A 24,407-nucleotide genomic window follows, 5' to 3' on the forward strand; every position below is an offset into this window, starting at 1 on the left:
CAGGTTCCCACCAGGCCCATCAGGGGCGTGTGGCCTCTGCTCCCCGACAGCCATCAGTGGCCGCCATGAATCCTTGGAGCCGCCACGGTAGTCCTTGCCTCAGTTTGTGAGCAGGGCTCCCACTGTCAGGAGAGCCACCCTCACTGACACCAGGCAGCCGCAGCAGACGGTCCCTGCCGACAGGGAGGTGGCAGGCTCGACTCCTTCTCTTCATCCATCCGTTTTCAAAGCAGCGAGTGCATCCAGCGTCCTCCAGCGCTAACCAGTGAGCTTGGTTTTATGATTTTATGAATTTAAGATTCACACGTCTTTGATGGGATTTGGTCCATTCTGCTGATGCCAACTGAAGCTCAGAAGGCACCCCGGTCCTTGGCACCCAGCTCTGCTGGGCTCCGACCCACTTCCTGGTGTGGCAGGGTGCTCCAGCCCCTTCTGTGGGGTTCCTGTCCCAAATCTGCTCAGCCATTTGTCTGCAGAGCCCTGGCCAGCGAGGCCCTGTCTGGGCCCAGGCGGCCCTTGGAGCCCCCGGTGCGTGTTCATGGTGCCCTCCTGAGGCCCGGGCTGCGACGGGCCCACCGCGCTGAGTGCTGCAGCCAGCACTTCTCTGAACCGGTCACCTCAGGTCCACCGGAAGTGCTTCCCAGGGCCACGAAGAGCCTCCCAGGCTGACCCAGACCCTGATCCAGGGATCTCCGGCAGAGCAGAGGAGGGGTTTCCTGAAGTGAGACTCGGGAGAGTGGAACCTACTTCCTACCCGCTAGAGAGGGGCCTTTTCAATTTGGAGAAAAACTTTAACCAGTGCTGAACCGAAGCCCGTTTGGCTTGAGCGCATTTGCTCAGGAATCGCATCTCGAGGGGGGTTTTGCGTCCACTTCCCGCGGGTGGCCAGGCCCTGTCCCCACTTGAGGCGAGAGCCACGGGGATGCCCATCGTGAGTGCAGGCGCCGTGGGAGCTACAGGCTCAGACCACACTGAGGCCTGGAGCAGGAAGCTGCAACATCCACCTCCTCGACCCGGCTCCCCGTCGCCCTGTGGCCCGAGGTGTGATCATTTCATGCCTGATCAGCCTCCCTCTGGCCTGTTCCCCTCCACTGACGGCCAAGCCCAGCCAGGCAGGGCCACTTGGTGCTCCCAGGACAGCCTCCAGGTTCTCTGGCCCACAGGCCTGGAGAGCAGGCCCCACCCTCCCTTCCTCTGCTAGACGCCTGCCCGCGGTCCAGCCTTATCCCGCTGCCCTGGGGCCTCTGATGTCCTTGTTTCCTGAAAGGGGCCTTCCCTGACAACACAACCCCCAGGGAACTCACTCAAACAGCTGCTCTTAGCCAGCAGCTCAAATACTGCGGTTTCTCAGATTCCGGCACAGTCTTCCCACAGAAAGCTGGCAGCTTCGTCAAATACTGCAGCTTCTGATTCCAGCACAGTTTCCCACAGGAATCTGTTTCTCTGTGTGTCGCCATCTCCTGACCCCGCCGGTGGTACACAGCTGTGTTTCCCTCCTTCAGGGCGCACCGCCCTTCAGGCCAGAAGCTTCCAGAAGGCAGAAATGCTGAGCTCCCTGCAGCGATGCAAGGCGGGCCCCGTACGGCTCTGCACCTTGAGGGCCGACTGCGTCCTCTGGGCTCCGAGGGGCCACTCTCCCGCGGCCATGCGGAGACCCGGAGATCTGAGGCTCCGCGGCTGCAAGGACAGCGTCTCGGGGCAGGAGGGGTCCTTCCTCACGGTGCCAGCCGGAGGGTGCTCTCCAAGTTCACACCCCAGAGAGTGAGGCTGCAAACGGATTAGGTCTGGATATTTTAAAATTATAAAAATATTATCAGAAACAAAGGAAAGCTGACCCTGTCGCCTCAGGGTGGAGAACATCCTCCTACAAAGCTGCCGAACACAAACAGGTTGGATTCCACACGTTAGAGCGTAGAGCTCTGGGATGCGAGAAGACGCATAAACAACGTCAGAAGCCGGCAACAGACGCAGCGAGCCTGTGCGGCAACCAGGCTGAGGCGAGCCCTGATGTGCACAGCCACCCGGAAGCCCCACCTCAGCGGAGAAAGCACAGTCCTTGCATGGGGATTTAGAGGGAAAAATTAAAACTGCGAGTCGATGCGAACAGATGCTTGGTCTCATTCATAATTACAAAACAGCAAATTAACTCGGTGAGTGAGTTTCCCCTAACAGATTGGCAAAGCTGCGGAGACTGGTGCTTCGGCTGCGGCTGCTGAGTAAACCGGTCAGTCATTTATCAGGAGGGTTTGTCACAGCTGTCAGAATTGTAAGTGGATGTGACCTGGGACCCAGCGTCCCCCTTCCTGGAATTGAGGCTTCGCACACCTGACGTGGCTGCACCAACGTCACACGGGGCCCCCCCGACGCCACACGGGGCCCCCACTGAAGCGTCGGTCATGACAACAGAACATGAGAAGCACCCACAGCGGCATCAGAGCGGAGGGGATGGACCCTGTGTGCCCAAACACGCATGTCACAGGTCCCCCAGGGAGGCGGATCCCAGCCCGGGCACGAGAGTGTGGCAGGTCCCCCCAGGATGGCACAGGAGACCCCAGGAGTTGGCAGCGGAGCAGCCATTGGGGCTCCTGGCCCAAGGTGCAAAGGCAGAGGTGGTGGTTGTGGCCAGTGCCAGGCGAGCCGTGAGGGGACGGGGAGGTGCCAGGTCCCCTACCAGAAGCACGTGCACAGCAGGGAGTCTGTGGGGATGGCCAATGGCCGGGGGCCTGGCTGGTGTGCCAGGTGGGCTGCCCCAGGGCACCAGGCAGGGCGCAGGAGGGAGAGAGTAGAGGAGAAGCAGAAACCAGCCTGCGGGGAGGCAGGGCCAGGCATGGGGCAGAGAAGGTCAGTCTGGGTTCCTGACCTGGAAGGAGATTCATGCCATGAAAAAGCCAGGATGCAGGGCAGAGTGCAGCTCGGGAGAGAGAAGAGATGCGTGTCCAGCTGCCTGTGTGTGCTGGGTGTGCACGTATGTGTCTGCATGTGTGCCCATGTCTAGACTGGGAAGCCCCAGGACCGTCCACAACACACACACACACACACACACACCCCAGACTGTGGAAGTGGAGCCGTCTGCGAGGTGCCGTTCATGCCCCAGAGAAGAAAGTGTGGGGTGCTGCGTGCTCCTGGTTTCTTTGTGACACTTTCTGTCTTGCTCAAATAAGACATCTCAGGAGAAAAAGGAGTTTGAGGCAGAATTGGATGAACTTGGTGATGGTGGTTGGAGCTGGGCTCAGGTGGAGTCAGGGGCCCTGGGATCTGGCTGGGTCCCTGCAGCCTGACCCTGAGACAGACCCTGGCAGAGAGGGGGAGTCGGCCAGGATGACCAGCTGGCCTGGGGCCCCGGGATGCAGGGCTTTCTGTGAAGACTGGACGCTCCCTGGTCACCCTGGACCTCACAACGGAATGGAGAGGCAGGTCTCAGGGTTCTGTGACGACATCTCGAGACCACCCAAGGAGACGCCTGGGGCCAGGGCAGCCCAGGACACGGGTGCATGTCCACTCAGCCAGCCCAGGACACAGGTGCCTGTCCACTCAGCCAGCCCAGGATGCGGGTACGTGTCCAGTCGGCCAGCCCAGGACGCGGGTGCGTGTCCACTCGGCCAGCCCAGGACGCGGGTGCGTGTCCACTCGGCCAGCCCAGGACGCGGGTGTGTGTCCAGTCGGCCAGCCCAGGACGCGGGTTCGTGTCCAGTAGGCCAGCCTAGGACGCGGTTGTGTGTCCACTCGGCCAGCCCAGGACGCGGGTGCGTGTCCACTTGGCCAGCCCAGGACGCGGGTGTGTGTCCAGTCGGCCAGCCCAGGACGCGGGTGCGTGTCCACTCGGCCAGCCCAGGACGCGGTTGTGTGTCCACTCGGCCAGCCAGGACTAGAGTGGACACTGAGGGACACTTGGGGACCCCAGACTCCCCTCGGGAGGGGAGCACAGGTGCAGGGGCAGAGCAGGCCCTGGGTCGGGTCCCAGCTCCACACGTGAGCTGTGTGACCTGCGACGTGACCCTGGGTCAGGCCCCCGCTCCACACGTGAGCTGTGTGACCTGCGACGTGGCCCTGGGCCAGTCCCCCGCTCCACACGTGAGCTGTGTGACCTGCGACGTGGCCCTGGGCCAGGCCCCCGCTCCACACGTGAGCTGTGTGACCTGCGACGTGGCCCTGGGCAGGTTCCTGAGCCACCCTGGGTTTTGCTGCTGCTTGTGGGGAAGGTGAAGCCCCACACGCAGCCGTCCTGGGAAGAAGCATCCAGGCCTGCGGTGCGGCTGTGTCCAGGGCGGACCTTGTGCAGAGCCCACGTTCTTAGGCAAGGGAGGAAAACTCAGACTTTCAAACAAAAAGAAAAACCCATCTTTGCTTCTACTGAAATCCAGTTTTTGAAGTTTTGAAGTTTTCGACCTAAACACTGAAAGGCTCCACCCTTGAGAGACGCAGCAGCCGGAGGAGTCTGTGCCCCTCAAGGCTACTGTGGGCAGGAAGCCCAGAGGGGTGGGGCCATGAGCCAGCACAGACCAGGCCCAAATGTGTGGGTGGCATGGGTGCGAGTGGCATGGGTGCAGGTGGTGTGGGTGTGGGTGACATGGGCATGGGTGGCGAGGCCATGGGCAGTATGGGCACAGGTGGCAAGGGCGTGGGTGACATGAGTGCAAGTGGTGTGGGTGGTGTGGGTACAAGTGGCGAGGGCGTGGGCAGCGTGGACATGGGTGGTGTGGGCGCCAGCGGCAAGAGCGTGGGTGGCGTGGGCGCCGGCGGCAAGAGCATGGGTGGCATGGGTGCGGGTGCTGCTTCCCCTCAGGGGAATCTCCACGATGCCTGAAACTCGAGCTCCTGGCCCGGAAAAGCAGTGGCCGCGGTCGGGGTGGCACACACGCACAGACCCCAAGCTGATGGCCCTTCATGCCCACAGGCGCACATCTACTCCCTGGGGGCCACACTGAAGGCCGCCCTCGAGTACGTAGCAGAGCCCACACTGGAACTCAGGCTGAGCCAAGACCTCGAGGCGCTGCTGAGCCGGATGCAGGCAGAGGACCCCAGGGACCGGCCGGACCTCGAGGTAAGCGAGGCTGCCCTGGGCCGCCCAGGTTGTGACCCTGACCTCACAGGCCCAGACACCGTGTGCTCACCCCACACACGCCCGGCAGCCTCCCCTGGGTTCCGTGACCACAGTCCAATGGCATTTTGCTTAAAGGAGGACTTGGTTTTTTATTGTCCATTTTTGATATGAAAGGTCTTGCTTGTGACAAGGCTCCTGGTTTTCTGCAACCCGGATGTGCTGCCTTTTCATACTAGAAAATGGGCGAGACAGGCGCAGGCAGGCTGTGGGGACTGTCCCCAGGTCACCTTCAAAGGATCCGGCCCTGTCGGGTGGGTGGCCACGGGAGATGGCCCCTCCTCCGAGCCTTCCTGTCTGAGGCACTCACGTCCCCAGAGCATCATCGCGCTGTGTGAAGAGAAGCTGCAGCTCACGTCCTCCTGCCGCGTGTGCCGGAGCCTCTCTGCCGTGGGGAGGAGGGTCCTCTCCATCGAGTCCTTCGGAGCACTGCAGGGTGAGCTCTTGAACCCACACACATGCATCCTTGTGTGTCCACATATACCTGTGTACCATGTATACACACGTGCACATGCTGCACACGCATGCACACACACATGCACACATCCATGCACACACATATGCCGCACACATCCATGCACACACCCATGCACAGACACACTACACACACAGACACACTGCACACACACCCATGCACACACACGCTGCACATACCCCTGCATACAGACACATGCTGCACACACACCCATGCACACACACACGCTATACACACCCATACACACACACACTGCATACACACCCATGCACACACGCACACACCCACTCATGCATTCATACAGATCACATGCACTTGTGTACTCACACAGCCACACACAAGCGTTCAAATAGATCACATGTGCCCCGTACACACATGTTCACACTTGCTCACAGTCACACACATGCAAATTCAGACATGCCTGTTCACATTGCACACGCCCACACCAGAATGCACACATTACATGCCCGCTGTCATGCCTACCACGTCCACTGTCTCACACGTGGTAAAACACGCGAACATGCTGGTCCTGTGCACACACCCGTTTCCACACTCTCATGTGTATTGATTGTGCCAGCCTTGCAGGCACCCATGCAGGCAGAGGTGACTCTGGGTCAGCTTCAGAAGTCCGTGGCATTGGTGCCGGGCACATGGGTGTTAGTCTCATGGGCATTTACATAAACGGACGCGTTGATGTTTCACAGCTGATTTTCACCTGCCCCCACCACGGGTGCCAGGCAGGTGCGTTACAGAGCTGCAGCCGCAGCATTTGGGGTGTTCGTGGCTCACGCGGGTTCTGGCGTCTCTCAGGCCGCCTCTGAACAGAGGCCGTGTCTGGGGGGCCTCAGGCGGGTGGCCGGGGGCACAGTCCCGAGGAGCCTCACGGTGGCCAGCAGGGCCCTCCCTGCCGAGTGAGCACGTTTGCAGCTCAGGGTTTGTGCTGCTGCGGGAGGCAGCTCAGGGTTTGTGCTGCTGCGGGAGGCAGCTCAGGGTTTGTGCTGCTGCGGGAGGGGCGCAGTGTGGAGCAGGCAGTTTGTGCAGCGTGGAGTAGGCAGAACAGAGACGCACAGCAGAGAGAGAGCGATGCCGTGTGTGGGAGGCGGCCACTGACGGCTGTAGCCACATCAGGTTCTTCCTGTGGGGACTCACGTGTGTAATCCTCGTGGAAAACGACGTGCCTTTGGGTGAGATAATTAGACAGTCCCCGGATCCCGCAGGAAGTCCCAGCAGGAAGCCCCACCTGGCCTGGGGAGAGGCAGCCCCAGCCTCTAGTTAGCCAGGATGATGTGATGAGTGGGGCAGGTGAGGAAGGCGGGAGCCTCCTCCTGTGAGAGCCTGCGCTGGGGTCTGTGGTCAGGGGAGGGGAGGGGAGGGGCGCCCAGCAGCTGTGAGAGCCTGCACTGGGGTCTGTGATGGGGGAGGGAGGGGAGGAGTGCCTAGTGGTGGTCCAGCGGTGGTGAGAGCTTGCGCTGGGGTCTGTGATGGGGAAGGGGAGAGGAGGGGAGGGGAGGGGAGGGGTGTCCAGCAGCCGTGAGAGCCTGCGCTGGGGTCTATGATTGGGGGAGGGAAGGGGGGGGAGAGGAGGGGAGGGGAGAGGAGGGGAGGGGAGGGGAGGGGCGCCCAGCAGCGGTGAGAGCCTGCACTGGGGTCTGTGATCGGGGGAGGGGAGAGGAGAGGAGGAGGGGAGGGGAGAGGAGGGGAGAGGAGGGAAGGGGAGAGGAGGGGAGGGGAGGGGAGGGGCGCCCAGCAGCCGTGAGAGCCTGTGCTGGGGTCTGTGATGGGGGAGGGGAGGGGAGGGGAGGGGTGTCCTGCGGTGGTGAGAACCTGCGCTGGGGTCTGTGATGGGGGAGGGGAGGGGAGGCGAGGGGAGAGGTGGGAGGAGAGGGGCAGGAGGGCGCCCAGCTGTGACCACGTCTTGCTTGTGCCCAGATGTCAGCGAGAGCAGCTGGCGGGAGAGGCCTGTCCCAGGAAACGCTGGGCCCAGGAGGCCACCTGGGGACCCCAGCGCTGACCCGGAGGTTCTGCCAGCCCCCAAAGGCCCAGTGTCTGAGCCCAGCCGGGGCCCCAGAACCTCCCCAACCAAGGCTCTGCTGTCCACCCCGGTGAGAAATGGCGAGAGCCACAGCCGGGAGGAGCTGGCCAGCCTCATCCTGGATGCCGAGCGCACCCTCGGGGACCCGGACAGAGACGCCCTCAGGAGGAGCCGCCTGCGGAAGGTGCAGACATTTCCCAGGCTGCCGTCCGACAGCCCCGAGGCCAGCCCCTGCCTGCTGCTGACCCGCGGGAAAAGCCAGCTGCCCACATCGGAATTATTCCCTCCGGACCCCAGGAAGGCCTTTCTGGACAGGAAAAATGGCCTTTCTAGCTTCCAGGCTCAGCCCAAATGCAGGCTGTGGCCGGAGCAGGAGCTGGAACACCAGCTGGGAGGGGTTCCCTGTGCAGGCCGCAGCGCGGACAGGGGCCCTGGGGCGCCCGGCAGTCCAGGACGGCCCGAGACTTCACACCCGAGTCTGGGGCCAGCAGAGGCCGGACCCCCAGCCTGCCCTGCACACCCTCAAGATGCTAGCAGTGAAGCCCAGACTCCCGGGGACGATGAGAGAATTCCAGAAGGAGCCAGGCAGCCGGAAAGTGCAGCCGCAGAGCAGGTGGGTGGCCGGGTCTGGCCGGGTCTGGCCGGGTCTTGTGTGTGGCCGGAGGGTCAGTGGTCAGTGAGTCCGGGCTCAGCCTCTCCACAGCCACAAACGCTTTAACGCAGGGAATTAACCTTCACCCTCGCTCCATAATTAAGACATTTTTGTTGAGCTGCCCCGTTTCTGAAGGAAGCTGTGGCTGCGGCTGGGGATGCCGTCACCCAGGCATGGCCTCTCGGGTGGACATTTGCCTCAGGATGACCCAGAAGGCAGCCGCCTCCTCAGCCTGGCCCAGGCTCCTCGCACAGCCCTGCACGGCCGTCTCGACGGTTAATTTTCTTCCGGGAAGCAAGGCCAGCAGCCCCGGCTCCAGGACGTCATGTCAGGGGCTGTCTCCCCAGTCCTGACGCTCACAGCCTTCCTCGTCTTCCTGTTCCGATGGTTTTAAAAGTTAGAAACCAAAGCTGTGGGCTGAGCTTGCTCATCTGTGGGGCTTGGTGGTGTTGGTGCTGGGCCACCTCCGCAGCCTCCACAGGGACACTGGGATCTGAAGCAGCTGCCCGGACGTGGCATCTGTGCAGGATGGGGCCTCCCCAGCCCAGTGCTGCCCCTGGTCAGCTGCTGTTCGTGAGGATGGAGGATGCTACTGGAGCCAGTGTTCTGGGGGGCCTGGCCTGTTGGCCCCTCTGTCCAGCTGAAGACACTTGGGCCAAGGCCTGGCCAAGGGCATTGCCCTCCTTGGCTCCTTGGTGAGCCACCCCCAGCTGTGTCCCCGTGAGCAACTCAGGGCAAGGACACCTGAAGCCAGTGGCCCGCACGCAAGTCCGTCTGCCAGGCAGCGCCCGGCCTGGGAATGGGGGTGCTCTCAAGCCGCCTGTCCCACCAGGCCTTGTTGACCTGAAGGACAAGAGCAGGCCATTCTGTAGCTCGGGCTTTTCTGCATGTCCTGAGCACGTGTGCCCCGTCACCCTCTACCACCCTCCCACTGCTCTCCCTGGCAGCACGCCGTCCCACACACAACAGCTTACCTTCCAGAAGGGCACACGGAGGCACGGGGTGGCTGAGCCACCTGTCGGAGGGTGGACTTTGGTCCCAGCTGTCCATGGGGCCTTGGAGTGGAGAGCGGCCTCCCAGGCTGAACGCATGCCCGGTGTCAGGGTGTGTGTGTGCGTGAGAAAATGCACCCAACAAAAGCCACCACTTTCACCCTCTGCAAGAGCCCGGCTCAGCGGCACCGGGTGTGTTCACGCTGTTGCACAGCTGTCCCCACCAGCCCACACGAAACCCCAACCCCCCAGCCCGGCCCCTGCACCCAGCCCGCCCTCCACCTCCATGAGCTCCGTCCAAGGGACCTCGTGGGGGTGGGATGGACGGTGCTTTGTGTCCGGTCTCTTCACTGAGCCCACTGTCTGCACAGTTCCTCCCCGGGGCAGCCTGCGTGAGAACGCTCCCCGTCCCGAGGCCAAGCGCCGTCCACACTGCCCCTGCATCCGTCCGTGGATGCCTGGGTGCTCCCCGCATTGGCTGTTTCGAGCCGTGCTGCTGCGAACATGGGCGTGCACATATGCCTGAGCCCTGCCCTCAGTTCCTCGGGGAATGTGGCCACGTGGAACTGCTGTCACCTGGGAGGTGTATGTTGAGCTTTTTGAGGAACGGCAGCACTGTGGTCTGCAGTGGCTGCACCATGGGACGTTTCCATCCACAGGGCCAAGGGCTCCAGTCTCCCCACGCCCCCCACATGCTGGGTTTGACCTGGGACCTCCCCAGCCCTTCTGTCAGGTGTGGAGCGGAGTGGGCCTTGCCCTGGCCTGTTCCCCGGACATGTCTCTGCAGGCAGCGGGCCCCGGCAAGCGGTGTCCACACTGACCTCACCACTCTCCTGTCCACAGTGGGTGTCCCTGCAGGACCTCCTGTCCCAGCTGGGCCGGCCCTTCCGGGAGTACGAGCTGTGGGCCCTGTGCCTGGCCTGCCTCCGCGCACTACAGATGCACCCCGAGCACCCAGGTGACGCATCCCCTCGCCGTCCCATCGCCCCTCCATCCTGTCCCCCCACCGTCCCATCCCCCCTCCGTCCTGTCCCCCCGCCGTTCCATCCCCCCACCGTCCCATCACCCCTCCATCCTGTCCCCCCGCCATCCCGTCCCCCCACCGTCCCATGCGTACTTGGCCCCCACCTGAGCCAAGGGACCCAGGGGCAGCCAGGACGGTGTCTCTGGTGAACGGAGCAGGCGGCTCCCGTCTGGAGCACCGTGGAGGTGCCTGCTGGGTTGCAGCACCAAGGGAGGTGTGGGGACAGATGCCTGCAAGGCGGGCCTTGAAACCGGTGACCCTGTCCCAAAGAGGAAAGGGGACCTTGCCATGGCCCACACATTCTCAACACAGTGACGTTGTCCCCAGGGAGGCAGCAGTTGGCTTTGGAGTGGGGAGGGAATCTTCAGCATTGTACTGGTCCTGCCCCGTCAGAGCCCAGCCCTGCCAGACAGCAGGGCAGGCGGATGGTGCGTCTGTGACGTAAAAACACCCTGAGGGTGACGAGGGCAGCGTCTACGAGGGCTGGGGGAGAGGCCATGCGAGACACACCCGGCTCCAGTGTCCGTCCACCGTGGGCCCAGAGCTGGGGGAGAGGCCATGGGAGACATACCTGGCTCCAGTGTCCGTCCACCGTGGGCCCAGAGCTGGGGGAGAGGCCATGGGAGACACACCCGGCTCCAGTGTCCATCCACCGTGGGCCCAGAGCTGGGGGAGAGGCCATCAGAGACACACCTGGGTCCAGTGTCCATCCACTGTGGGCCCAGAGCTGGGGGAGAGGCCATCAGAGACACACCTGGGTCCAGTGTCCGTCCACTGTGGGCCCAGAGCTGGGGGAGAGGCCATGGGAGACACACCCGGCTCCAGTGTCCGTCCACTGTGGGCCCATGGCTGCCCCGTGGGCCCTGACCCGGGACAGGAACTGCGATGCAGGGGCTTCGGCTGAGGAGCTGTTGCCCGTGTTCTCCCTGCTGCCCAGCTCCCTTTCAGCTGCAGTTGTGCTGCTGCAGCCACTGTGTGGGCTGGGACAGTGCTACCCACGGGGAGGGCCAGGAGGAGGCAGCTCCAAGGACCCCAGGGGCTGGGGGCAGGCCGTGTGCGTGCACTGGCAGGTGCGTGCCCGAGCCATGGGGAGGCTGGGGGTCTGCACAGCCTGACCGAGGCTCTGCAGCTCCTTCCCCCTAGCCAACCCCAAGTGCAGGGCCGCACGCATGCCTGCCCTGACCCAAGCTCTGCCACAGCCTACCTGTGTCTGGACTCCGTGCTGGTTGCTGAGGACGGGGCTGTGCTCTTCCAGCCACCCCCTGCCAACGGTGAGTGTGTGGGGTCCCCCTCAGGCCGAGCCCAGCACCGGCTCACCAGGGGTGAGGAAAGCTCAGCCGGGGTTTCTCTCTTAGGTTCCTATGACTCGTTCTTTCTGGCTCCTGAGCTGGCAGAGGAGAGGCTGGTAACTGAAAAGGTACTTGGGGCCTCCTCACCCTTCCCCAGCCCTGCCCCCAGCCCTCGGGGGTGCCACGTCCCCCATCTGTCCAGCAGCCCCTCGTCAGGACTCAAGGGAGTCAGGGCAGCCCTTCCTGGCCAGGCGGCCACAGGCAGTATCTGCCAGCAGGGCCGTGGCTCTGGCCGGCACACTAGGACCGGGCTCGGCGTGGACAGCACTAGTCATGTGCCCTAGAGCTCACGAGAACCGAGGGCTCAACGTCCGGGGATGTGCATAAAGTGCCTGTGAAACAAGAGCATTATTAAAATTTAAATTATACAAATTTAAATACAATTAAATAAATTACATTCAAAATCAAGGTAGAACTTCCACTCAGGAAGGATAGAAATGTGTACTTCCCTGCTCCTCCCACCAAGGAGGAGCACTAAGTATCCTACACTAAGCATCCTGCACTAAACACCCTACACTAAACACCCTGCACTAAGCACCCTGCACTAAACACCCTGCACTAAGCACCCTGCACTAAACACCCTGCACTAAGCACCCTGCACTAAACACCCTGCACTAAACAAACACCCTGCACTAAGCACCCTGCGCTAAGCACCCTGCGCTAAACACCCTGCGCTAAGCACCCTGCGCTAAACACCCTGCGCTAAGCACCCTGCACTAAACAAATACCCTGCACTAAGCACCCTGCACTAAGCACCCTGCACTAAACACCCTACAATAAACACCCTACACTAAACACCCTGCACTAAGCACCCTGCACTAAGCACCCTGCACGAAACACCCTACACTAAACACCCTGCACTAAGCACCCTGCAATAAGCACCCTGCAATAAGCACCCTGCACTAAACAAACACCCTGCAGTAAGCACCTTGCAATAACCACCCTGCACTAAGCACCCTGCACACTGTGCAAAAAACAAGCACCAGGCCACCTGCAGGAGGAGAAGGCAGCTGGCAAGGGGCCTCTGGACCAAGGAACAAGGCAGCCGTGAGTGCCCTGGATTTTCTTTCTGCCTCATATATTGAGACTTGGATGTAAAGAAGCCAGCGACTGGGAAAAACCAGTGGGCACACACACACTAAAAGCTGTGCTTTTTCATCTTCTGGGGATGTTGTCTAGAGGAACTCGGAATGGTCCACCATTTGCCAAACCATTGAAGGCTTTCCTGCAATCTAGTCTGTAATGAAAAGAGGCTGTCGTGAACCCCAGCAGTAGATGGTTCACCTTTACACCAAGAAGGCTGGGAAAGCGCCACAATCTGCAGGTGGCCCAGGCTGACCTCAGGGGGTTGGTGCTGTGAGACCTGAAGCTCTTACGAGATTTCTCAAACAAAAATCGCGTCCATGAGGCTGCAGTGGCTCTGGGTGTGTGTTCCTGTAGGATCCAGCATCTTTCTTCTTCAAGGAACAAAAATCGCTGGGAAAGTGTTGAGGCACAAGCACAGAGTCAGAAAACTAAAGAAAAAAATGAAGCTTTTTTGAGTAATAAAAAAGAATTTAAGCCCCAACAGGCCAGACACGGTGACTCATGCCTGTAATTCCAGCAATTTGGGAGGCCAAGGCAGGCAGATCACTTTAGTCCAGGAGTTTGAGACCAGCCTGGGCAACATGGCGAAACCCCATCTCTACTAAAAATACAAAAATTAGCCAGGTGTGGTGGCACATGCCTGTAATCCCAGCCAGGTGTGGTGGCGCATGCCTGTAATGCCAGCCAGGTGTGGTGGCGCATGCCTGTAATCCCAGCCAGGTGTGGTGGCGCACGCCTGTAATCCCAACTACTCAGGAGGCTGAAGTGGGAAGATTGTTTGAACCCAGGAGGTTGCAGTGAGCTAAGATCATGCTACTACACTCCAGCCTGGATGACAGAGCGAGACCCTGTCTCAAAAAAAAAAATACTCCAACAGGCCCGGGTGTGGTGGCTCACGCCTGTAATTCCAGCACTCTGGGAGGCCGAGACAGGCGGATCACCTGATGTTAGGAGTTCAAGACACCCTGGCCAACATGGTGAAACCACACCTCTACTAAAAATAAAATTATCCAGGGGTGTTGGTGTGTGCCTATAATCCCAGCTACTTGGGAGGCTGAAGCAGGAAAATCGCTTGAACCCAGGAGGCAGAGGTTGCAGTGAGCAAAGATGATGCCACTGCACTCCAGCCTGAGTGACAGAGCGAGACTCAGTCTCAAAAAAATAAGTAATAAAATAAATGCCCCAAAAAAAGCCTGGGTCTGTAATCAGAGGACCAGGGAGAACCAGGATGCGCTTATACTCCCTGCTGTGCACCAGCCAAACCCCACGGGAGCACTGTGTCCCCGCCCAGCAAGGGCCGAGCCTGGAGCCTGGACTCATCCTTGTGAGACTGCAGAGAAGTGCCCAGTGCCTGCCCTGGCCCCAGGTGGCCTCAGAGAAAGTGAGCAGGAGCCAGGACCTTCCTTCCCTGCAGCCTACCCTGCAAGGACAACTGGAAAACATGGCTGAAAGGAATCGGAGACTGCACAAGCAAGTGGAAACGCATCCCATGCTCACAGATGGGCAGGATCAGTGTTGGTAAAGCGGCTACACTGCCCAAAGCAATCCGTAGAGTCAATGCTATTGCTATCAAACTACCAATGTCATTTTTCACAGAATTAGAGGAAACTATTCTAAAATTCATATGGAACCAAAAAAGAGCTGAAATAGCCAAAGCAATTTTAAGTGAAAAGAACAAAGCCAGAGGCATAACGTTACCCAACTTCAAACTATACTACAAGGCCACAGTAACGCAAACAGCATGGCACTGGTAGAAAAACAGACACATAGACCAATGGAAGAGAACAGAAAGCCCAGAAATAAGGCTGCACACCTACAACCATCTGATCTTTGACAGAGCTGACAAAATCAAGCAATGGGGAAAGGACTCATGATACCAAGAATCAGGAAGATGTCAAACTGAATGAAAAAAGACAACCAATAGATACCAACCTGGAGATGACAGAAATGTTAAAAATGACTTTAAAATTTTTAAAGCAACCATCATAAAAATGCTTCGTTGGGCAATTGCAAACATGCTTGAAACAAGTGAAAAAGTCTCAGCAAAGAAATAGAAAGTTTCAACAAAGAAATAGAAAATGAAAAAGCTAATGGAAATTTTAGAGCTGATTTTTTAAAAAACTCAACAAATGGGCTTAAAAGCAGAATAGAGAGGGCAGAGGAAAGAATTTGTGAAATGGAGACAGAACAATAGAAATTATACAGTTTGGACAACAAAGAGAAAATAGACAAAAAAAAAACTAACAGAGACTGAGAAGCTTGTGGGACTATAACAAAAGATCTAATATCCATGTCATCAAAATCCTGGAAAGAGAAGAGAAGGAGGGTGGGGCATAAAAAGTACTCAAAGAAATAATGACTGAAAACTTCCGAATTATGGCAAGACTCATAAAGCTACAGATTTACAAAGGTGAGAAAATCCCAAACGTGATCAATGCAAAGAAATCCACACCAGGACATATCATAGTCAAACCTCTGAATACTAACCCTCCCCTCTCCAAAACAATAAAAGTAAAAAACAAGAAGAGAGAAACAGCAGCTTACATATATACATATGGGGGGAAACAGCTCAAATGATCAGATTTCTCATCAGTAATTGTAGAGGAAGTGCATAGCATTTTTTTAAGTGCTGAAAGAACTTTCAACCCAGAAACCTATTTCCAGAAAACATATCCTTCAGAAATTAAGGAAACAGGCTGGACGCAGTGGCTCAGGCCTGTAATCCCAACACTTTGGGAGGCCAAGGCAGATGGATCACCTGAGGTCAGGAATTTGAGACCAACCTGGCCAAGATGGTGAAACCCCATCTCTACTAAAAATACAAAAATTAGCTGGGCATGGTGGTGGGTGCCTGTAATAATCCCAGCTACTTGGAGGCTGAGGCAGGAGAATCACTGGAACCTGGGAGGCAGAGGCTGCAGTGAGCCCAGATAGAGCCATTGCACTCCAGCCAGGGCAACAAGAGTGAGACCCTGTCTCTTAAAAAAATAAAGGAGGAAGAAGGAAGAAAGAAGAGAAGGGAGGAAGAAGAGCAAGAAGAAGGAAAAAGGAGAAGGAAGGAGGAGGAGGAGAAGAAGAAAGGAAGAAGATTGACAGAGTAATGTTTAGAAACATGACCTAACCATGTACTGTCTACCAGAAACTCACTTCAAATAAAACAATGTAAGTAGGTTTCAAGTTAAAAGAGTTAGAAAAGATACATTATGAAAATGATAAAAAGAAAGCAGAAGTGACTGCATTAATATCGGGTAAAGTATACTTCAGAGCAAAGAAAATTGCCAGAGACAAAGAGGGACTTTCTATAACAATAAAGGGTCAATCCACCAAGAAGACATAGCAATCCTAAACGTATATGCGCCACATAACAGAGCTGCAGAATATGTGAAGCAAAACTGATGGAATTAATGGAGAAACAGATTAATCCACAATTATGGTTAGAGATTTCAGTTTCCCTCTCTCAACACTTGATAGAACAGTCAGACTGTAAACCAGTAAAAATATGAAGGAACTGAACACCACCAGCAATCAACAGGGTTGGGTCAACATTTAAAGGACACTCCACCCAACAACAGCAGAATCCACATTCTTCTTAGCTGCCCACTGACTCTACATCAAGCTAGACCAAATCCTGGGCCATAACGCAAACCTCAACACATTTAAAAGAATTTAAGTCATACAAATATGTTGTCTGACCACAGTAACAAAAATAAAAGGGAAATTTTCCAAACACTTGGAAACGAAACAACACATTCTAAATACTCTTATGTGTCAAAGAAGAAGTTTTAAGGAAATTTTAAAAACATATAGAACGGAGTGAAAATGAAAATGCAACAGATGGTGTACCAAGATTTTTGTGCCAATGGCGATGTGCTGGATAAGATATTGGACTATAGTTTTGCAAGCTGCCACTGTTGAGGAAACTGGGTACAAAGTACATGAGCTCTCTCTATATTATTTCTTAAAACTATGTCAATCGACAGTTATTGCAAAATAAAACATTAATTTTTTAAGTGTAGCAAGTGCTCAAAATGGGTAATTTCCTACTTATCTGACTCTAGTTGGCTGTTACTGTTCTCATGGGGCTGTCTGCGTCCGCTGTGCCTGGATGGTGGGAACTTTATAAAGGGGAGCTTCCTCTTCCCAGCTCCACACTCAAGGGCACTGTGTTGGTAGCCGGAAGTCAGCCACGTGGGAGTACTTACACCAGGGAAAGCAGCCAACGCTACAAATGTCTTGTTCTGTTGACTGGACTTAAGTGATGGAGAGCACGTGGATAATGTGATTAAACTTAAAAGTGTGTCATGTCTGCAGACACTCCATTGCGGATAGCCCAAAAGATGGAGGACATGGTCTTCCAATATCCACCACGATCATCTGATTCAGCAAAGACGTCGCTCAGAGCAGTGCCCTGAATTCCAGCATGGGTCTGTCCTGTTTCACTTCCATCTCATTTACTGAAATGAATGAAAGCATCAACCAACACTCATGTCAGAAGCACCTGTGTATTGCGGTGGACCGCAGATGAATGTCAGTAAAAATCAACGAAAGCCTTCAGTGAGAATCGACGGGCTCTGTGGATCTTACAAAAAGTGCATGAAACGGTGTGCTGTGCGTCCTTTCCGTCCACAACGTGCCGAATGAAGTCAGTTTGCACACAGGTGGTGCGGTCGCTTGGAGAGCCGGTTGTTAGCCGTGTAGCAGCACAGCACCGGGTGGGGGGCTCCCGGGAGCGGGGACCGTGAGGTGGGAACTGTGCCGGCCAGTTCTCCTCAGACCCTCGAGCTGCTGCCTTCGTGAGGAGAGCAGAAGGCGGGAAAGTCCAGTTGAGGCTTCCAACCCTCAGGTGCTTTAAAACACGGACAGAACCACGGGGGAGAGTTTGACCGGCAGGTTCCTGGACCATGACCTGGAGGCAGATGTGGGGGTCCAGGGTGGGGCCCGACAGATGCTGAGGAGGGTTCCTGAGGAGAGGCCCTCTGTGGGGGCAGTGCCTGGGTGCCCCTCAGGGTGCCTGACGTGGGCAGGTCTGCTGGGCACAGTGGCCCACAGCCCTGCGGTCAACACCACTGTTCTCTCCCCACCCGCCCAGGCCTCCGTGTACTGTGTGGCCGCTGTCCTGTGGACCGCAGCCAAGTTCAGTGTCCCTCGCAACCACAAGCTGGCCCTGCCACGCAGGCTCAAGACCCTCCTCCTGGACATGGCCAGGCGCAGCGCCCCGGAGCGGCCGTCCGCGGCCGAGGCCATCAAGGTAACCACACCGCTGTCATAGTCCCAGCCCAGGGTCTAAGGACTGTGGGCAGTGGCCACCCTCAGTGAGCTGGAGGTGGAGAAGCACAGGCTGCCAGTGTGCAGGTGATGAGGCCACCAGCTCTGTTTCCAGGTCCTTGTTTCTAGATGTCAGCCCAGCCATCGCATGGGGAAGGGAGTGGGTTTTGCGTCATGGCCACATCCATGTGGGCGGACAGCATGGGGGTCTCTGCTGCTCCCCACCACAGCCATTCCTCCTGTGGAGCCTGCTCTCTCCAACTTGTCCAAGAAGCCAAGGCAGGGGCAAGGGGTGTCCTGTGGCCATGTACAGACCCCTGCTTTTAGGCCCTGCTGGAGGGGAGCAGAGAGAGGCCTCCACACCCCACCCCCCACCCTGAACCCCCACCTCCTCTGAGGATCCCACCAGCCCCGCCCCTCCCTGCCTGATCTCCCCGCTGGACTCAGGCTTTGGGGCTGGGTTCTAACACACTCCTGCTGGGACCTGCGCCTGCACCCAGCAGGTGGAGCTGAGCCGTGTGTGGGTGATGAGGAGGACCTCCTGGGGAGGAGCCGTGTCTGGAGGAGCGGAGACGGCCATGGAGTTGGGGACCTGGGCCCAGCCGTCTCCGCCTCAACTGCTCTGTGGCCTTGGGCGGGTCACTCAGACCCTCTGGGCCTCTCAGGCCTCCTCTGCCATGGGAGGATGAGATCTAGAAACGGCTGGATGTCCGCTAAGCAGTGAAAGCAGATTTTATTCGGTAACTACCGAGAGCCAAGGAAGCTGAGCTCAGTTCTCACATGCACAAGGCCTGGGCTTATAAAGGGAGAACAGGAGTGGCCAGGGGCAGGGGGTGCGGGGCTCAGGTGAACGTGACCAAGGGCTGCCAGTGTCCAGGCGCCGAGGCCACCAGGTCTGTGGCCAACGTTGGGTTTGGGATTCTGCCTCCCAGAGAGCCTGGCGGACAGTGGCCGACTGTGAGCCCTTTTCAGGAAATGCTCTAAGAAAGGCTCGTCCCGGGCCTGTTGTCAGGTGTCGATGAGAACAAACAGGAAACCCTCCTGGCAGCCCTGAGCTTTTTCAGATGGGGACCCAGCGACATGGGGACGGTCGCAGCCGTAGCTGAGGCCTGTCGGGACGTGTGAACCGTCTCCTTCCCCCAGGTGTGCGGCAGCTACCTCCTGCAGCGAGGCATGGACAGCCGGAAAATCCTCGCCCACCTCAGGGCTTCCACCTGCCAGGTGGGGCGGGGCTAGAACAGCTGGGCCGCCTCCTCCCCGCTGCTCTTAGCTTCCTCCCACCCGCATGCGCTTGCCCCTGCCTGGCCGCCTCCGGCAGCCCCACCCCCAGGTCTCTGCTGACCACCGAGCTGGGGGTGGGTGCGTCTGGGGGTGCGGGGGACACTTGGGTCCTATCTCCTGAAGGCCCCACAGTGGCCCCAGGGAACCAGATCAGGATCGGGGCAGGATCCCAAGGATGGCCCGCCCAGCACCCACCCCAGGGCCCTGAGTCTCACATGGTGCCGGCGTCTCCCCCTCCCTGGAACCCACGGAAACCTGGTTGGATTGGGAGACAAAGGAGCCCCAAAGGCTCCCTCTCCAGGCAGAGCTCAGGCCGTGCGGCCGCCACACCCAGCTCCTCCCCATCGGGAAGCTCCACCGCACCAGCGGGCGGGTGGGGGGCACCCTGTGGGTGTTGCTGGTGCTGGCGGAGCTCCATGGTCACCTGGCCCAGGGCTGTCGCCTCCTCCCCAGGTGTACCAGGAGGAAGAGACCATCAGCCTCCAAAACGCCTTCTCAGTGGTTGAACTGAAGCCAAGTGTGGCACCAGCCCCAGAGCCCAGCCCAGGTGGGGCCCCGACCAGCCCCTGCTGCCCCACTAGCCCCTGCACCCCACACCACAGCTGCCCCCACCTTTGCATGGACAGACACAGCCGGCACCTCCCGGAAACCCAGGCGGCAAGTCTAGAGCTCGGCCAGCGTGGCCAATGCAGCCCAGCCTGCCTGCCCCTGCCAGCCCCCATCTCTCCCAAAACTCCCGGTCCCTCAGGCCCCAGTTTCAGGTTCTCACTCCCATCTCCCAGCAGCTGGCCCTCCCAAGCCCACATCTGGAGACCCTCCCAGAGTCCACACAGAGCCCACCCACCCCTGTACTGAGCCCTCCTCAGCAGGCCCTTCCAAGCCTTCTGGTGGGGCCTGGTCTTTCTGGCCTGTCCCCGCCTCCTGGCCCACCCCCCAGCACCAGCCACACCCACCCTCCCGTTCCGGGGCCAGGCCGGGCACAGAGGAAGCCACTGGGGACATGCGGGAGGGGACGTGGCAGCCGCACACCGGGTGGGATGAGCCGGTGGTGTGGCACGTGCTGGGGCCACTCCGCCCGCCCGCACCCTCAGCCCCCTGGGTCCCCAGGCTTCCTGCCGGTGAACAGTGACACCAGGCTTGTGGCTGTGCCAGGGCCGGTGCCCAGCCAGCGCCCCTGCTGTGAAGAAGCCACCCAGCTGCCTGCAGCGTTCACCTCCGAGGCCACACACTTCAAGCCCATCGTCCTCGCGCAGGACGCAGTTATGGCCAGGTGAGCTCCGTCCCCACAGCCGTGAGCTGCTGGGTCCCGGGCACGGGCAGCCCCTCCCTGAGCTCCGCTCCTCCCCTAGGGACCAGCCTGCCTTGGCCCAGGAGGAGTCCCAGAAGAGGGGCAGCCAGAGGGAGGGAGACGGTGAGAAGCTCTCCTCAGAGGCCCTCGCTGGGTCCCCCAGCCTGAAGACGCCTGACGGGCCGGCGCCTGGTCCGGGGTCCCAGGGAGCAGCCCCAGAGCCTCCTGGGGAGTCGGCGCAGAGTGACCCAGCCCAGGGCTGCCCCTGCCCTCCACCCCGGGCCCCAGCAAACCAGCCAGAGGAGGCCTCATCGGCAGCTCCCAGCTCTCCAGTCCCCGCCCCGCCCATGAAGGCATCTTCGCTGCCTGAAAGGCCAGGGCCATCTGGGCAGGGCCCCCCTGGAGTCACTTCCGGGGGTCTCAGGCCCGACACCCTGGGGCCCACCACAGCCCACCACGGCCCACGCCACCCGCCCAAGCCTCCCCGAAGCAAGGCCACCGAGCGCCCGGGCCAGGACCCAGAGGGCCCCAGGGCCACCCCTGCCGGGGAACGTGATGACCAGAGCCCAGACAGTGTCGCAGAGAGGCCACGGCCCGCAGACCGGAGGCCCTGTCTGCCCGGCGTGGACGCCTCGCCACTCCCAGGGAGGACGGCCTGCCCGTCGCTGCAGGAGGCCACGCGCCTCATCCAGGAGGAATTTGCCTTCGATGGCTACCTGGACAATGGGCTGGAGGCTCTGATCATGGGTACGTGGGGGCTGCAGATGCCCCAGAGGAGGCCTGGGCCCGGGAGAGCCCCACAGGGGACTCAGGGCCGCCCCACGCCCGCCCCCCAGCCCCGCAGCCGAGATCAGCCACGAGGAATCCAGACAAGCAGCCTTGCCACCATCTCACTTGTCTCCATCGTTTTGCAAAACCAGGGGAGTACATCTTCGCCTTGAAAGATCTCACCTTTGCCACTTTCTGTGGCGCCATTTCTGAGAAGTTCTGCGACCTGTACTGGGATGAGAAGTTGCTGCAGAACCTCTTTAGAGTGGTGAACGGGCAGGCGTCGCCCTCCCCAAGGTGGGTGCCCAGGTCGGCCCTGCATCCCCGCCCCTCCTGGACACCCACTGTGCTCGGGCTCTGCTGTCCCGACGTGGCCCAGCCTTCCCCTCCCAACCCTCGGCTTCTGTCTGGCTGCCGTCTCCAGGGGGCCACCCTTGGTGGAGCTGGGGGGGCGTCCCAGCAGCCCCTCCTGGGCCTGACGCTGACCCACAGCCCCTCCTGGGCCTGACGCCATCCCACAGCCCCTCCCGGGCCTGGCGCCGACCCACAGCTTTCCCGTCGGGCCTGAGTTTCTTCTGGAGGAAGAAAGGGCTTGCAGGGAATATGAGGCAGGGGCTCTCCGGGAGGCTGCAGGGGGCCTGGGCAGTATTGGCCACAGGGCTCCCTGCTCAGAGGGACCAGTGTGAGGGCCCCAAGGAGGAGAGGAGACCCCCAAACAGGCGGCCCCAGACCCCGCAGGGCCCGGCACCGAGCCGTGTTGGGTGGGGCAGCGGCCACCCCACATTGCCTTGCTCACAGCTCCATGCAGTGCTGGCAGCCCGGGCAGCTCCTGTGCCTGTGTGTGGCGTAAACTCACAGCTGTGAACAAGTGCACCCACCCCAGCCCCAGCCTCAGCCTCCCCGGCCCGCAGCCCTGAGAGACTGCTCCAGAGCCCCCCAGGGACCCCAAGCAGTGAATGATCCAGGGACCCCATTGGCTCCTGCCACCCCCTTAGTGACCGGGAGGGTGAGCTCCTGCTGCCTCCAGTGAGGGCTCCGCATGGCCGTGTGGGCCTGTGGGCCTGGCCCTGTGGAGACTGAGGCCTCCTCCCAGTGGGCAGGGGTGGAGACGTGGGGACGGCCACCTGACCTGCATTCTTGCTGTCAGCACGGTTGAGGACGCTGAGTCACAGCTCGAGAGTAGCCGGAGCCCCCGCTCCCCGTCCAGCAGGAGGCCCTCGCTGCACCCCCTGGGTAAGTGCTGGGCAGGTCCCGCGGCAGGAGCTCTGCAGGCTTCTCTGTGCTCTACAGTTCAGGGGGCACCCCGGGGTCCTGGCGGCCTCGGACTGCGTGGCTCTGGCGGCACTGCCTTTGCCCCAGGGGTGCCCCAGCCAAAGGCCGTCCTCTCCAGGGGGCGAGCAGGAACCCGGGGCCTTGGAGGTGAGGGGTCCTCTGTCACCAGTCACTGGGACAGTGGGAGCCGCCAGGAGCCAGGCGGGATCCCCTCTCCAAGCAGAGGCAGGCCTGTGAACCCGGGGCTTTGGTAACAAGGCAGAAGCAGCTGCCGAAAGACCCTGGGGCTGGGCTACTGGCTCGTTAGCTCCGGGCTCCCAAGGCACATGAATGCCGGGCTGGGGAAGTCCCAGCGTCCGGCCAGCAGGCTCGGTGTTAGGGACAAGGTGGTGGCGGTGGTCACCCTCAGGCTGTCCATGGTCGTGGCCAGGTTTGGTGATGGACCCAGTTCCTATTCCAACAAGTCGGAGACCAGGCAGGCAGACTGGGGCATGAGGCCTGTGCACTCCTGGATGGCAGGAAAGCCAGGGACAGAGCTGGGGACCACTTTTTAAATTCCAGAAGAAAAGAGGAGAGCGTGAGGGGGCAGAGGGACACAGTGCTGATAGTGGAGCCAGCGAGGACAGGGCCCGGCCCCACCCCAGGGCGAGTAAGTTTGGAACCAGTGAGGGCCCAGAGAGGGGCTCCACCTGGGGAGAGGCCTCTCGCTGTAACCCGGCCCGTGCGGCAGTTCAGGGTCCCAGCATCTCCCCGGCACTGGGAGGCGGCAGTGCCTCAGGGGCGCCCGTGGTGGGTGCAAGAGAGAAGGGCGTCGGGCACGCAGGCACCAGCAGCCTCCCAGTAAAGCCTGCCCGGGCTCCGCCCACAGGAGCTGCTATCCACGTAACCCGTGTCTCTTTCTTTCAAGGAAAAGAGAAGCCAGCCATGGCCAGGACCAGCAGCAGGACCTCGGTGTCGGATGTGGACTCGGAGGCACTCTCCCGGGGAAACTTTGAGGTGGGGTTTCGGCCTCAGAGGTCCGTAAAAGCCGAGAGAGCGCAGCAGCCTGAGGTTGGCGAGGACGGACGGCCAGCTGGCGGGGCCTCGGACGCGGAGGCGGTGACCCGACTGGCCGGGTCCAAGGGGGGCGGCCCGGCCGTGTCCCCTGGCCCAGCCGGATTCCAGAGCTGCAGCCCCGGCTGGTGCAGTGCCTTCTACGAGGCCGACTGCTTCGGGGCCGACGTCCACAACTACGTGAAGGACCTGGGGCGGCAGCAGGTGGACGGGGCCCTGCCCGACGCCCAAAGCCCGGTGAGTCCCAGGCCTCGGCACTGCAGGGTGGTGCAGGGGCCTCCTTCCAGCAGGGCTTCCCGGTCACTGCAGGTGACGGACGGCACCGTGTACCCAGAGCCCCCACCAGGATGACACTGGTCCTGGTGCCCCCACCCCGTGGCCGTCAAGATGGTCAGGGCCCCCTCGGGCTGAGCTCCACGTCGGGACAGGCTCGTCTGCACGGGTGCTCCTGGTGGCTCCAGGTCTGGGGGCACGGAAGGGTTTTTCTCTCATGGTTGCCGGGGCGACGGGTTCACAGGAGGCCCCTCCATGCTCGTGACTCGGTTGCGTTTGGCCGTGTCTCCTGTGGGACAGGCACCATCTCCGGGCCCTTGGGCAGCCTCGCTCTGCGGTGAAGGAAAATACCAGAAACGCCTGCCCAGCAAGTCCAGGCTGGGCCTGGTCACCACAGACTGGCCTGGGCTTTCTGGCCAGCAGTGCCATCCTGGGTCAGGAGCAGCTGCAACTCCTCCCTGGCCAGCAGGGAGGTCTTAGACCAGGGAATCCTGGGTGC

The 24,407-nt window shown here is 60.0% G+C and overlaps 1 protein-coding gene across 2 annotated transcripts in view; it reads left to right on the top strand.

Annotated features, from left to right (window-relative positions):
• KNDC1 (kinase non-catalytic C-lobe domain containing 1) overlaps positions 1–24,407 on the top strand; it is a 64,891-nt gene that overhangs the window by 19,181 nt on the left and 21,303 nt on the right. For both annotated transcript variants that reach the window (XM_077947904.1, XM_077947906.1), the window contains exons 4-17: positions 4,895–5,041; positions 5,417–5,534; positions 7,503–8,218; positions 10,093–10,207; positions 11,473–11,544; positions 11,629–11,690; positions 17,798–17,956; positions 19,117–19,194; positions 19,708–19,801; positions 20,362–20,524; positions 20,604–21,289; positions 21,463–21,607; positions 22,458–22,543; positions 23,490–23,872. In XM_077947904.1, the coding sequence (XP_077804030.1) occupies positions 4,895–5,041; positions 5,417–5,534; positions 7,503–8,218; positions 10,093–10,207; positions 11,473–11,544; positions 11,629–11,690; positions 17,798–17,956; positions 19,117–19,194; positions 19,708–19,801; positions 20,362–20,524; positions 20,604–21,289; positions 21,463–21,607; positions 22,458–22,543; positions 23,490–23,872 (3,024 nt within the window). The remainder of the gene's footprint in view (positions 1–4,894; positions 5,042–5,416; positions 5,535–7,502; positions 8,219–10,092; positions 10,208–11,472; positions 11,545–11,628; positions 11,691–17,797; positions 17,957–19,116; positions 19,195–19,707; positions 19,802–20,361; positions 20,525–20,603; positions 21,290–21,462; positions 21,608–22,457; positions 22,544–23,489; positions 23,873–24,407) is intronic.

Source organism: Macaca mulatta, chromosome 9 (genome assembly GCF_049350105.2).
Source record: "Macaca mulatta isolate MMU2019108-1 chromosome 9, T2T-MMU8v2.0, whole genome shotgun sequence".
Lineage (NCBI taxonomy): Eukaryota > Metazoa > Chordata > Mammalia > Primates > Cercopithecidae > Macaca > Macaca mulatta.